This window comes from Cyprinodon variegatus, unplaced genomic scaffold (assembly GCF_000732505.1).
Source record: "Cyprinodon variegatus isolate N-32 unplaced genomic scaffold, C_variegatus-1.0 Scaffold264, whole genome shotgun sequence".
In the NCBI taxonomy this organism is placed as follows: Eukaryota; Metazoa; Chordata; class Actinopteri; order Cyprinodontiformes; family Cyprinodontidae; genus Cyprinodon; species Cyprinodon variegatus.
In genome coordinates, this window is record NW_015150717.1 from 654,951 (window position 1) to 670,284 (window position 15,334).

General features: G+C 36.6%; 1 protein-coding gene across 1 annotated transcript in view; it reads left to right on the top strand.

Annotated features, from left to right (window-relative positions):
• Positions 1-8,115: 8,115 nt before the first annotated feature.
• Positions 8,116-15,334, top strand: part of rapgef1 (Rap guanine nucleotide exchange factor 1) — a 47,763-nt gene continuing 40,544 nt past the window's right edge. Inside the window, exon 1 of the mRNA XM_015382722.1 lies at positions 8,116-8,424. Within this exon, the coding sequence (XP_015238208.1) occupies positions 8,397-8,424 (28 nt within the window). The 5' untranslated portion in view covers positions 8,116-8,396. The remainder of the gene's footprint in view (positions 8,425-15,334) is intronic.

A 15,334-nucleotide genomic window follows, 5' to 3' on the forward strand; every position in this document is an offset into this window, starting at 1 on the left:
TAATTTCCACACAGACACATCAAACCAAGCCTTGGATTAAAGGTAGAGTGGAGGGTGTTCTTTTTCCAGGTGGATCTTCAAAATAAATTATCCTCCTAATTGTCAGTCTTTCTGGTGATATGTTTACGCAAAGCCGTCCTACGTGCTCGTCCCCATTTTGGAAAGTAAGCTTGTATGAGTGATTCAAACAGCAACTTTTAAACAGAGCATGCACAAAGAGAAACGGGCTCATGCACGCTCTCACAAGCGTTTAATAGGTGTTCTCTCCCAGGAGCGTCCGGTTCTTTTCAAAAATTCGTGATAATCCTCCACTATACCTTTAGGGTTTGTGAAGAAGTGATGCACATGTGCTCTGCGTCCAATAAATTTAAGGCTTGTTTATCTGTTGAAAAGATTGTGTATTATATAATATCAAATATGCACAACTGAAGTGTGGAAGCATTATTGTAATATGTTGTCTTTTTTATTAACACTGTCAAAAGGAAAGGCTAATTATCATTAGGGTATATTTGCAAAAATGGCTTGCATGATTTTTTTAATACATTTTTTGTATTCACTTTGATAATGTATGTAAATATTCATAAAGTATGAGCAAAGTAATCAGGCGGGCAAGTACCTGAACTGCTAGGAAGCATATATATTTAAAATCTTTGGAAATGACGCATTGATCAGTTCATCATTATTCTTAAAATACCAAATTATGAGCAAAAGAACTGAAAAACCTATTAGGGAAACACATTTTTAACTAAAGTGTCTGTCAGTTTAGCCTCAGCCTACCATCTTTATTTGATTACTCACAGTCTTAATCAGTGATCCTGTTAAATGACCCTTTGTATAACACGCTTACAGCCACGCAGCTGAGGCATGTTGCAGAACTTCTCTGGCTACCTTACAGGTACCCTTCTCACTGAGGAGCTGGCAGGAGCGGAACAGTGACACCCACACATACACCGCACCGCCTCACTCTGCACCTTTATAATAACTGCTCCTGTGAAAAAGCAGGGCGGCCCAATGTGAACATACGGTGACGCATCTCTGTCAACTGCTTTAGTCACTGAGAACACCTGCCAGCCGGTGCAAATGGCCGATGTCAAATGAAGAGGTGGTCAAGCGTAGTTTTGTTTTAAACACAAAAATAGGATGTCAGAGAATTAAATGTCACAAAAATATTCAGTCTTAAACATAAGGTGGGAAGAGCATTGCATAAAGCATGTATAAACCCAAGATTAAGAAAATGTTAGGCGTCGTGAAGGTGATACCTCTAAATAGCCATGAAATGCTTCCAACCTGCTGAGAAACACAAAGAAAAGGATGAAACGTGACATTTAGCCCTCTAGAGTAAAGAGTAGGAGTACAACAGGAAGCACTTTCTGCAGATTTGATCACAATATCCTAAGCTTTGTGCACTTTTGCAACCAAAGGGCCTCGCGCTCACCTCTCAGGCCGAGGGGGTCTGCAGTTCCCCCATGGTCTTCAGCTCTAATAGATGTGCGAGCCGGCCGGTGGTCGTCTCACTGTGACCCCCTGTGGCTCAGCTCATTTCATGCTCTTTGCCCTCGTTACCCTTGCCTCACAGTTAAATGTCAGTGGAAGGATAGGCGTCGCTTCTCCAAGAAAGGTCGACCCTGCCATTAAAAGGAACCTTGAGGAAAAGACGGATGTGGTTGAGGGAGGGAGAGCGGCAGTGTCACGGTGATAGGATGTGGCCATATTGAAAGAGAAGCAGCTTTCCAAAACCCGCAGCTCCCAAAACCTGCTGAGCTCTAAAGAGCACACCACAAAACCCTGTGTCAGCACATAAATAATTCCTTACTGTATGAAGCTAATGTCTACTGCTGTCTGTTTCCTTTCATACAGACATTTACTATAGATCAGCTTTATGTGTTATGAGAGGACTCCACTGTTTGCAGTTTCTCCAAGTTGAAATAGCAGAGTTTTACTAAGTACGGTAATCTATTTCGTAACTACAGTTAACTGCTATTAAAATTAGGATGTTGTAGAGAAAAAAATGTGTCGAATTTATTAAATGAAGGGTAACGTGACCAGCCATCAAAGAGTCTCAAGACATTTGGCACATCAAGACAGTTTATTCAGAGTCTCAAAAAATGGGTCAAGCTGTCTTGATTCAACAGAAGTCTGAATAATTCTAATCATTTTTCGGACTTTTTTTTCTGTGAAATTGTATATGTAGTTTTATTGGAGTTTAAAATAATAATAGGAGCACACCCCCACCCACTGTGCACAGTGTGCAGATGTTGGCTCTTTTGATGCCCACAAATGATGTCTATAGCTACAGACACACACACAGATGCACACTTAATGTACATTTACTTCATGTAATTTAAAAAAAAATTTTGTCATATCAGCTTGCAAAACTCACCTTTACATTCAGTGTGGCTATATTACTTTTAAGATTCATGCTGGTTTATTGAAGAATTTCAGTTGGGATCCATTCTGGGATTTGCTTAGATTTTTTTTTAAAACAACTTCAACTTAACAAAATGCAACAAAGGACTGAATTCTTCAGCCATTCATGCATTACCTGTCTATTAAAAACATCATTTTGCTCTTCTCTTTATTTCTGCTTTATTTGACGCAAAAGACAAGTGGTTTGTTTCAAACGTTCAGGGCGTCTTATAAAAGTTAAAATGATTTTGCTTTTAAAATTCAGTCAGAAATAACTTTTTTAAGATTATATCACCTTATTTTAATTGTACTTTTCCTATGTTTTTACGGTCTAATGCTTCCTGTCTGTGAGTCTTTGTTTGTGACAATGACAGGATGTTTAATTTGTGGAGCTTTAACCAGGCTGTGCTCTCATTGCCTCTCATGTTCAGTTTCTTTTACTCTATCAACATTTATTTTGATACCTCAAGCTGTTCGCCCCACCTTGGCTCTGTCATGAAAAGCTCATCCCTTTCTGACAACAGGGACAAAGCCAGAGGACCCCGACTGTTGTGAGGGTTTTTTTCACCCTCCTGATCATTTAAATGTATTCAGGCATTTAAGCCTCAATGATCCAACCCCTCTGTCTCCAAGTCATGGGTGTGTGACAGACGGAGGGGCCTGACCACTGGCCAAGGTTAACAGAGCCTTAAACTGTGTTTGAGCTCTGCATCCTATAGGCCCGTTGCTCTAGAGATCAGACACCTTTCTTCTCCCAGCTAACTAAACTCATTTTTTTCTCCTTTCCTTTGCCAGTCTTCCAGAAACTCCATTAAACCCACAGCGGACTCCAGGCCCAGTGGGAAACTTCCCACTGTGCACCACCATGAAACTAAAATACATTTAGTAGGCCTATTTGATTACATGATTTTTTTTTTGGATATGATTTATTTGGTGATAAATTTGCAATAAATTGAGGTGACACCTTATCAGCATTACATTTACTGTTTGCAATCTCATTAAGATAGTAATACTTGATCTGCAACTATTCCTCTCTAACTACATTTTATTTGCAAACTCCTTTTCTGTCATTTTACTTGCATCCACTGTTAAACCACAGCAGTTTGGTTTTTTGAGATCTATAATTCATGAGCACCACCAAGTGGTTAAATTAAAAAAATGCAGCGTCTCGTTTGCAATAGCTCTGTGTAACCAACAGGTGGCAGCAGAGAGCCACTTTGGATTTTAGTGATTTCAGATTATAGTGAATTATACCATTATCCATTATTTTGATATTATTAATAGTTAGGGTTACCAACTGTCCCTTTAAAAAAAATGAACTGTCCATTGTAAAGAAACAAATGCAGTTGTCTAATTTAATTTACGTTCAATTTAAATGTTTTTGTTTTTTTAGAAAAATCTATTCATACACAAAAAAAGCAAAAATAAATTCATAATGTTGGTATGATTGAAGACTATGCCTGGCCAAGCAGGATCCCTTATATCATTTTCATGGAGTTGGTAACTCTATTACTATTAAACCTAAACTTTTAAATATGTCTGATCGAATATGATTTTATCAGACCTGGGGAACTTGGTGGATTAAGTTAACACACTTCAAAACCAATCTACTATTGTTGTGCTATTTGAAAGAAATTGGTATACAAAAGTTTGGGTAAACTATTAGAAACTACTGTTATTTAAAAAAAAGTTAAATAAATACATTAGATGGCGACGAAAGAGGATAAAGCTGAATAAAAACATTATTTTCACTTAAGTCTTGTGGGGATTAGGCTTGTTTGGCTTGGAGTAAAAGAAGTACACATGAAAATATAGTTTTATTAAAATATTTAATATATAATTTACTTTTTAATAATAATTTACTTCTTTCCTATACAAAGATGCAGTTGATAAGTATTTTTTTGGTTAACTTTTTTTCTTGCACTGGGAACACCCATACCACTTTAATTGATATTTTGTGATTTTCTTTTTTATTATTATTTATCTCAAGCATTTAGTCTCCTTCAGTTCAATTAGTTCATTTTTAAACAATATGATTGATTTGACTTTTCTAGATTTTCCTTGTTTAGGTGAAGTCAGAGTTTGCAGAAGTGACAAAAAAATGCATGCACTGTTCCAATGGTAACAGTCAGAGACGTAAAAGGCTCCCGATATCATCTTTACATCAATTGTAATTGAGTCAACATTTTTCTTTTAAAACATGGCAATTTCAAAAAAAAAAAATTATATTAAAAAGAGCATTTAGAAACTGGTCAGGGATGCATTTAGACAATGAACGAATTGCAGGAAATGTTTAGATTTTTCTCTTCATATATCAGTCCAGTCAACTGTATAGAGTCAATACCTTTTCAGCAATCCCTCATTCTGAGCGAGACCTTCAGCAAATCCAGCCCTAGTCAGAGCAGCCATCTCGAATGAAAATATAGGGATTGAGACGACAGTGGAAAGCATATCTATATTAAAAGAAATTACAATAAACAGGATACCAGCTTTTAGGAGAAATAAATATAAACCAAACTGAATTTATAAAGTTTTATGCAGTGATACAATTAACATGCAAGTGCCAAAAGCAAAGACATGCTCCAAGAAAAAAAATATTGAATATGGCACATGACTCCTGAAATCCATGTTCATGCTTTAAACATAAGTTGAGGGCATTTGAAAGTTTGACCGACAGGAAAAGGAATATTGCCGCTTTGCAAAGGGCCTGAAAACGAAAAAAAAAAAAAAAAAACATACAACAGGTAAAAACATGTCACACTGCACAAGTGAATCTTTGAGAAACATCAATGTAAAAAAAAAAAAACAATTATCATCTGGCAACCAATATGTTTAAAAGATGTTAGGGTTTTTTGTTTTAAAGGTGGGACTTTTTTTTTTAAGTAAGGGACTTTTTTCCTTTACCTATGCCTCTTCATCCTGTCCCAACTAGTCTTTTACCACTCAGCAGTTCCTACTCCTTCTGCAGTGAGTTTTTACGTAGCCTCAGGTAAGGTATTTCACTCCTTCCTCACCCTCCCCCTGCACAACAAACACACCCACACTGCTCTCCCTCGTGCACAAACAACAAGCACTTTGCACTCTGGGTGTGGTTTGTGCTGTGCAAGCAATAACACGAAGAAGAAGGCATAATGACAGCCAGTTTAAATATAAACCCTTGACACTCAGCGCCTGGGTTTGATAACTGATTAAAAACAGCAGATGATGGGGTAAGCCGCACAAGCCTTGGAAAGAGAAGCATCCAACACCCCATAATGAACTCCTTATCTCGGCTTTTCAAGGCATGCCTCTGCTTTCAGAAGTACATTGCAGGAGTACATGCTGACCCAGATCACTCAGGGAACTAAAATCATTCTATCAGACGGATCAATTATTCATAAAAAAGGATGACATTGAATGTTTACTTTACATGTGAGAGACATGATCCTGATGTACGCTCCCTAACAGCCAGGATAATGTGCAGCATCAAAATGACAAGCGGCATGGTTCAGGAAGTCTACAAAAATCTAAGTTTAATCAGATGTTTTGCTCTCTTTCTACAATCAATGTCTTTTTTTATTTTCTAGACATCAAAGCAAGTGATGATATAAAAAACAGCTTAAAAAAACATTGCGTAATTGTTCAAATGAAGATATAAGTGCAGATAGATAAAATGGGATTCATTACAGGAAGCTTTATGTTTGATAATGGCTTAGTTTCCTGTTTATTGTGCAATGTGAAACATTACACAATGACTTTTTTTCTAATCCATTTCAAGTTGAAAAAGTGCAGCAACAAAAATATAACAAGAGCTAATGCAATTGTATTGCACAAAGAGCAGCTGGGGCCTTTGCCAGTTTAATCAAGTACAATCTGTTCGGAGAAAATTTCTTAGCAGAAAACCAGCGTAGCTTATCTACATTTAGGAAAAAGGACAGTTATTTAATGAAATAAAGTATTTATGGAGACTGATAGTAAGAACTATTTTCAAGAAGCTAGAATTTATGAGATTGTTCAAGTCCTCCCAGAGGGATTTTCATATCACATGAAAATACTAATGAAGATCAAAGAGGTGGAAACATTAAAGGTAAAATAAAAGCTGTTTTCCATATGATTTTTTTTTTTCTTTTTTTTTAATTGGACAGTGTGCAGATATTTCATGAATGTAATTCCTCGCACATCTTGCATAGAACAACACAAATAGAAAAAACATTGTAAAAATACAAATTTTCATCTAAATCAATAGAAACACAAACTAAAAGTCTCACTTCAACCACCTTCCATGCATTGCTGCTCTGGGGTAAAAGCTCATGGGGCACACCAGCACTGAAAGTGGGAACACATTAGTCTGTTACTGTGAAACCTTGTTTTAAAAACTGACGCCGTAAAAAGATTTTCCTTTTAAAATTCTTAAATTCTAAAATAAATTGTTTTAACTATGGGGTACAGCCATGACTGAGGATAATGCTCACATAATTTCTTCCTACGTCATTACCGAGGTTTGAGATGTGCATTAGTTTTTTGTTTAAATAAAACATAAAATTGCTTTGTGTTTTTTCAGCTTTGTTTAATAACTGGTCCAATCTGTATTTGATATCTTGTGACATTTAAGGTTAATTTTAAGTCTTCAGAATGTGATTTTTCTATGAGGTCAAACAATGAGTGTCCATCATTGTCTTGTGCTCAACATATATATTATAAATAGAGAAATTTAGAGAATTGTGTGCTTTTAAAGAAAAACCTTTAAAACCATTATTTTCAAACATGGTTCCAAAAACCTCTGACCTTTCGATGCAGAAAATGCAGCAATAAAAACCTGTGATGTAGACCAGAAAATATACAGTGTTTTTTGTTGTTGTTTTTTTTGTTTTTGTTTTTTTCATTAACCCTAAACTCTGATGTGGGAATACTATTACAGTCAATTACAGGTTCTCTAAATGTAAATATATTGTTAAAAACTGTGTAAATCAATTTAATAAAAAAACATTTTGATTGATGCCTGTAGGTGTTTTCTCTGGGGTTATAATGATATCTTTAAATGGCCATAATTGGAATATATATGCGTATTTCAAAGCACATGTCAGCTTAAGTAAGGTAAATACTCTTACCTAAATAGGCCTTATTATCTTTGTGTTTGTTTTATTTTGCTATTTCAATAAGAAAACTAAAATATTCTTTCTTCTGGTGAAACCCAGTAATACGGAAGAGAATAGGACCACTGAAAAAAGAAAAAAACGTAACAGATTTTTGAATTTTATTTCAGTTTAATATGGGAAAAAGAAAAGTCAGAATTCAGATATTAAAGTCAGAATTCTGAGATTAAAGTCAGAATTCTGAGATTAAAGTCAGAATTGTGAGGGGAAAAAAAGTCAGAATTGTGAGAAAAAAAGTCAGAATTCTGAGATTAAAGTCAGAATTCTGAGATTAATGTCAGAATTCTGACTTTTTTTCCCATATTAAACTGAAATAAAATTTAAAAATCAGTAACTTTTTTTCAGTGGCCCTAATCCTCTCTCCGTACAATAAAGCCTTGTATGTACGAGGGAATTTTAAATGCAAAAAAATTACTCCATAAGCACCACATCTATTTATGTTCAAGTAAAAAAACAGACCAATGACGCTGAGGACGCACACGTTGTTAATTCCTACCAGCAGGGGGTACTGTTCCATAAGATTTTTTTTTTTTTTTTTTTTTTTCCCCTTTTTTTTCTTCTTATTCCAGAGTCTGGGATCAGGGCATTAACGTGTGCCGTCCGCGCGGGTGTGTGTGTGTGTATATACCCAGTGAGTGAAAATCACCCGAAGACCGACAGAGACCGTTTTTAACCGTACAAATGTATCTGTCCTGTAAATACAACGCCTCAAACCCAACGGAATCATCTCATGGACGAGGCGGGACATCGAAAATGAGGGAATAATCGGAGGAGTCGCGCGGCGAGGCTCGTCTGCAGCTACCGTTTTTGTTGAACTGAGAGCGGGGATCACAGCTGCCGCTGCTGCTGGCGACGAAAATGTCGAGAAAAATAGAGAGCAAGCAAGGTAAGTCTCACCCGGGCTGGAATCAAAGCGCACTGCTCCAAACCTGGGATAGTGTAACAACTCGGTCGTTACAGTGGGGCTGTGGATGGATATAACCCGGGATATGTATTCATAAATCCTCCGGTTAAACGCTGCATGGATGTGTCCAGTATAAATGGTGGTTTAATTGGGCCTCATGGATTGCTCTTTTCTCGGCTATCCAACTGGTAATAAAGCTTCACTGTAACATAATCGCTTTTTTTTCTGATTTACCATCCATGAAATGAAAAATATCCTAAAAATAAAGATGCTATGATTCTTAGGGGACTTTACCGGCATTTAACCAGTCTGTTTTCCCTAACAGTCCCATAAATGTCTCGGTTTAATTGTTTAAAAGCGTTCAGAAGCGTTTTTTTTTAAGTGTGAAGAAAAGGCCCAGAATAATTCTGTAAACTGGATGCACGTTACTGAAAATGTTCCTACTACTCGTTTTATCCTTATTTATTGCGCGTTTGTTAGGAATCGGGGCTGGGAGCAGCTAGCCGTTTAGGCTAACGTTAGCTGCGTCGACACCTGGAGTTTGTTCACGCCCAGGACCTCCGTGTGTAGCTGGGTTAAAATGATCTCTGCACTGTGCATGTTTTTATTTGAATGTATTTTATTTATTTATTTTGTTCATGGCAATGGTTTCTTGTTGTGTCTGCCTGCGTGGCTCGTTTCGTATGCAAATAAAGCACTGCATTGCACTCTGGAGCGTGAGTGCAAACAAGGGTCGTCTTAGGTATGCATGCCTTTGGGAAGGGAAACTTTATACCCGCCAGCTACACTTGCATCCCCATTCCAGCAGCTGTCTCTTTCTCTGCCTGGCCCGGTTCAGATGTACAGATCTGCCCGGTGTCTCCCCCATTAACCAGGAGGGAGGGAGGGAGGGAGTGTCACTGAGGATGATGACACCCAGTGATTCCTCACAGGCGTAAAAGTTTCCGATTCCTTTCTTGTTATTGCGGACAGATGACTACATATGGTCACAGCTAAATGAAAAGTCTGAAGGAGTGCAGTTTCTGACTCTCACATCTGCTTTCCCAAGCCTTCCTATTTATATTTATTAGGTGGCTTCTCTGTTGGTTTCCATCCTACATTCATGAGCAAGGTTTTCCCATTCAGATTTCTCTTAAAATCAGGAAATACCAATAAAATACTTTCTAGATTCATAAATTAGGTCACAGTAAAACTATTATAGCGATTTTAAAAAGCATTTTTTCTAAATTGACCCACAATTTCAGATCTCAAAGGTGGTTTGTTGCTGCATATCTAATTTTCTTTACAAGAGTTTGCAAAATCGCCTCTTTGGCACAATTGAAAATGCAATGTTCACCTCACAAGGTTTTGATTTCAGATTTTGACTGTCTTAGAGTATGTATATAATTTTTTACCTATGTAAAGTAATCCTTAAGTGCCATTTGTGCCTCTTTATATCTGAACCAGAGGCAGTATCAGAAGAGTATTCTGCAAGACTTAGTTAGAAAAAAAATATAATTCAAGTGATATTACAAAACAAACAACAGGACTGCAGACTTCACATTTCAAACTCTCTATAGCATCTTAGTGATTATTGTGATTGCTAACCAGACCCAGTGTGGATTGCCTGTAAATTTAATGAACTCTAACTGTGATCCTCTCAAAAGTCCGCACACATTTCCTAATGCAGCATGAACTGTAACAGATCAGATTACTTTTCAGAAGTGGTAAAACTGCTGTTTTACTGTAATTTTTTTCCGCTTCCTGTAGTTTTCTTAAAGCTTCCAGTACCTCTGTGCTGCTTCCTCAAACAGTTCATTAAAACACAAAACAGTAGATTAATTTTCTTTCAGTCGTTAATTCCACACACATTTAAATGGTTCTCAGTGCAATCAGCTAGCTCCTATATTGTTTATTTTTGATTGTTGTTCTTTTTTAAGGCAGTGTTTTTTAGTTTCTGATTATTAGACCGCTAGCCATAACTAATCGATTATGAAATCATCTGATTCAAGTCACTAGCTTTTTTGTTTTTTGTTTTTTTTGCAGCATCTCTACTTTAAAGATCAAGTTGCATAAGTTCGGATGTGTGATGAACTTCTTTAAATGGTTGCCATAGTGCAAAGATTGTGTAGGTTTATCAATGCAGTGAACACACCAACACCAGAGTCCCACAGGAGAGTAATGGCCAGATTCACTGGCTACATAAACACACTCTTTACTCACCATGGTAACAGTGTCTTAAAGTCGCAGACTTTTTCTCCTCGGAGATGTAAGCACAAGTGTGACCTGGTTTTGGAACCTGTTGTGTTTAGCTTGATTTAGGTATCAGATCCTAAATGTAAAACATACAAACAAAAAAAAAAAAATGAAGTGGCTGATTTATCCACTGTAGCATGAGAAGCCGTTATTTGCACGTGTATCCGCATGACTTCATCTGTTAGGACTGTAATCCATAAACAGATACAGAGTCTTGAGTGTTACCCAAAAAGTTGAGAGCAGCTGACTTGCAAACTTGCTGTTCTGTGATTTCCTTGAGGGAGTGTGGACTGGGTGGAGACAAGTTGAAATTTTAAACACTTTTGTCGGTTAACACACTTTGTTCTCTTTGCAAAGTGTGCCAACTCGCAATATAAGCTGAACATAACCATTTAAAGTATGTTCATCCTCAGCACATCTGCCAATAGTTTTTAAGTTATAAAAAGGAACAAGCAAACAAGGGTTACTCTATTCAGTGTTTTTCTTTATCTTTTCTCATATGTAGTTTTCTTTTGAAGCTAAAATGATTTGGTTCTACTCTAGCTACCGGCTGCTGCCTATTGCTAATCTATTGAAATGGTCAGTGTTATAGAGTACAAATGTTTTGATCTGGCAACCCTTGAAGGCTTGGATTTTTCTAAGATGCCATTTTACAAACAAATTTAAAGAAAACATCCTCCTCTTTTGTGGCATAGATTACATCTGAATCAGATTGAAAACAGTGTTTTAATTTATGAACTTTAGTTTATCTCCATTTCAGTTTTGCAGTTTTTAAATAGAATGGGAATGAAATGTTCACAAGATGCATCACCTCAGTTCTACGATGAGATGTTTTTTAATAAACACTTTCTGTGGAAATTATTCCAGGTCTATACATTTACTGAGTTGATGTCCATCAGCTTTTGTGTAGTAAGTAAGGGAAATGCGCAATATAATGGAATATCTTAATTGTATTTTTTGATATTGAAATATCTCATTTAAAAACTGGTTTAAAGGGAAAAAACAAGAAGTCTGTCTTTATCCTATCCCAACCACTATCAGTGTACTTTATTAGAATGCTTTGAGATTGACAAACACAAAGTGAGCATTTCAGTTGTAAGCTGAATGCAAGCTTTTATTTTTGTAATCAAAAATAATTATACTTTTGCATGCATATGTATTTTGTAGTTTTTTGACTTTATTAAAGGCCAGGTTTGGATCTTACTGGATCAGTTGCTTCTCCAGAGCTGTGATGGCTACCGAAAGGAAATGTACGATAACAGACCTGCAAATGTCAGGCTGGAGTTTCTTAGTTGTATTAAACAATTTAGTGAACAGGAAAATAATTTATTTCCAGGTTGAAATGTTATACGTTTTGTCCTGATTTCACTCAGTAAGCACCATTTAGTGATGCAAATTTCTATTCTAAGATGTTTCCCATCAGCTGGTAAGAGTAGCCTTTTTACTGCAACAAACTCAGATGACCCTCTCATATCCATAGAATAACTGAGCCAACTTATGCTAATGTAAAAAAAAATAAAATAAACTATTCTAACATTTAAAAACCGATTCCAAACTGGGTTTTCGAAGGTTTTCAGGCTTTTAAAGTGAATTTTATGTAATGTCTCTTTGTGTATTTTATAGTATTTACAAGTAATTGTCTTTTGATGCAGAACTCCACTACTTCCTGAATTTAAGGCAGTTCTTTTGTATCCTGTCTTTCATTACTGGATAAACTCATTAATCCAGGTGTGTCTGGCCATGATTGTTGAAGTCAGGCACACCTGCAATAATCAGTTCATCGGGTTAAAAAAGACAGGAAACCAAAGAGCTGCCTTCAGTTCAGGAAGTAGTGGAACTGTGCATAGAGCCCATTTGGAGCTAAAATTGGTTGTTAAGGATTTTTTTTTTTCATTTGTTCCATTTGTTTTCAGCACCTTTTTGATAAAAAAAAAAACTGTTTCAACTAAAGCAGCCCAGACTGTAAATATTCTCCACACTACTTTTTTTTTTGGCAATGCATAATCACTGTCCCACATTGAATAATTATACTGGTTTTAAAATAAGGACTTAGGAAAATCTTGCACTTATAACAATTATATTAGTAATGGTTTGCCTAATATTTCTCTATGCACTGTTGACTTGCACGAAGGCTCCGGGTTTGAATTTGATCTGAGGTCTTTCTTAGTTGATTTTGAATGTTCTTCCCCTCCATTGTCTGACTCCAGGTACTCCCACAGTTAAAAAAAAATATGTGTTAGGTTAACTGGCCTATGTCTGTGCTGTATGTTGTTGCAATGGATCAGTTCCAAAATGCATCAATTTATCTTTAGTAGAGATGCACGATATTGGAATTTTGGCAGATATCCGATATGCCGATATTTTAAAACTCATGTAGCCGATAACCGATATCGATACCGATGTTAACGCTGGACAAAAATAAGTAGTCATTGAAAATAGCAGTTTTGTTATCCATTTCTGACACTTTGAAAAATAATATACTCAAATATATTTTCATATGCTGATATCAAATAGATTTTTAAAAACGCGGTATCGATCTATTTTACTTTCAAAATCTCGTGAAATTTCATCGTTCTGTTACAAACTCTCGTGATATTTTGCAAATTCTTGTGAGGTTTTGTTAGTAAAATAGATCGATACCGCGTCAATATATCAACATATAAAAATATGGCAAAATTTCGAGAATTTTCGGGGGATTTCGTAGCATAACGATGACATATAGCAATATTTCATTAGTAAAAGAGATTGATATGGTGTTTTTAAATGGCAATATATCAGCATATGAAGATATTGTGATATTTTAATGTATCAATATTTTTTTTTTAGTCTGTAAAATAAAAAAAGAAGTTTTTGAGGAAGAAGAAGAAGTAGTATTTTATTTTTTTTTTTTTAGACTTTAGAAATTCAGAAGCTGATCAAATATCGGGTTAAATATCGATGGGGTGGCCGATGTCCGATATTCAGTTTTAAGGCCGATACAGGCCGATACCGATAGGGGGCCGATTAGGGCTGGGCGATATAGAAAAAAAGCTTATCGATAAAAAAAAATGCATATTGATCGATATCGATAATTATTGAAAAGATTTGAAACCATATTTTATGTGCAGCTCTGCCTGGACTTTTTATAATATTGCTAAATGATTTAATTTTAATAAAAAACACAAACACAGACTTCGAATTAAATCTTTATTTAACCAACTTTTTTAACCATAACAGAATTGTTTTAAAGAAAAATAACTTAAGAGACCTGAGTTATGTTATTAAATACTGACAAAGAATAAACTAAAGTGACCAGAAAAGTGACCACCATAAATATAACAAATACATAAATGCCCCCCCATCGCCGCCCCCGTTTCCTGCTTTAACCTGAGTTATTACTTTGAAGTTTGTGGCCCCTCAGCATTTTTATCTCAATTGTTAGAACTACGTGGGAAACTGCCCAGAACTGAAAATATATATATATTTTCCGAAGGTTCCTCGGAGGAGAGCCGCACCGGGGCCTAAACAGCTCGTACTCCTGCGGCTGTGAGCGGCTGAGATGAAAAAAAAAAAGTTGGTTTCGTTATCAGACTGGTTTTCACTGGTTCCCGACACATTTTCCAGATGACTGTGGTTTGTTTTTGGTCCGACTTGCCATGACCGAAATACTGCCAGACTGCCGAACTACAAAAACCTTTCTTTGAAACAATTTCCTCCGCCTCTCCTTGCGACATCTTCATGTGCTCTGTGTTGTGGTTTGAGAGGGCGGCGCTTGGTGACGGCATGCCTGGGTCCGCGATTGTGATTGGTTGGGAGGAAGTAGTGACTAGCATAAACCTACATGCTAGGCTACAATGAGAAGGAAGGAAAACTACGTTTCTTTTTTATCGAACTTTTATCGACCCTCTTTTTTTCTATTGCGCCACACGTCTATCGATCGATATATATCGTTATTGAATTATCGCCCAGCCCTAGGGCCGATTATATCGTGCATCCCTAATCTTTAGTGCTAGTCTTATTCATATGTGTTTGATTGTTAGAATTCACATCTTAATTAGTCACTATTCCAGCTGTCAAGTTAGACTGCTATCTTTTAGTATTTCAGAATCGGCTCTTGGTAGTTTTGAGATGGTAGAGATGTGAAATTTTGGAGAACTTGATAAAAGCAGGAACAGAATGGAGACAAATTACTATTTCCTTTTAATCTGTCCCCAGTTATTGCAAAATCTGTATTACTTTTCCCCATGGAGACAGATTATGACACAAGTTTTGGCTCATCAGCGTTGGTCACACAACTGTGGGAGTATCACACAGTTTTAAAATTAGCTTGCGGACTCCTCTCTGACTGGACAGTGGACGGTAGTAACCAGCCACAGCGGAACTGATCCATCAGTTTCCTATTTTAGACTGCATGCCCCGCCGCCCCCTTCTCTGTAAAGAATGGGAGTGTGGATCTGTGTGTTTAGCTGCAATGCAAAGAGTTTACTCTCTAGCATTCCTGGAGTTAAGGCTGAAGTGTGAGTTATTTAGATGGCTTTGTGCTTTTGAAGTGGTGACGGGTATGCTTTAAGCCTAAAATATATTTTTGTGTGATGTACAGAAATAGCAAGCCCTGCGTGCTTTAGTCACCAGAACTCTGAGCAAGAGCTAAAGAAGTTATGATTACAAAACGCTTCCC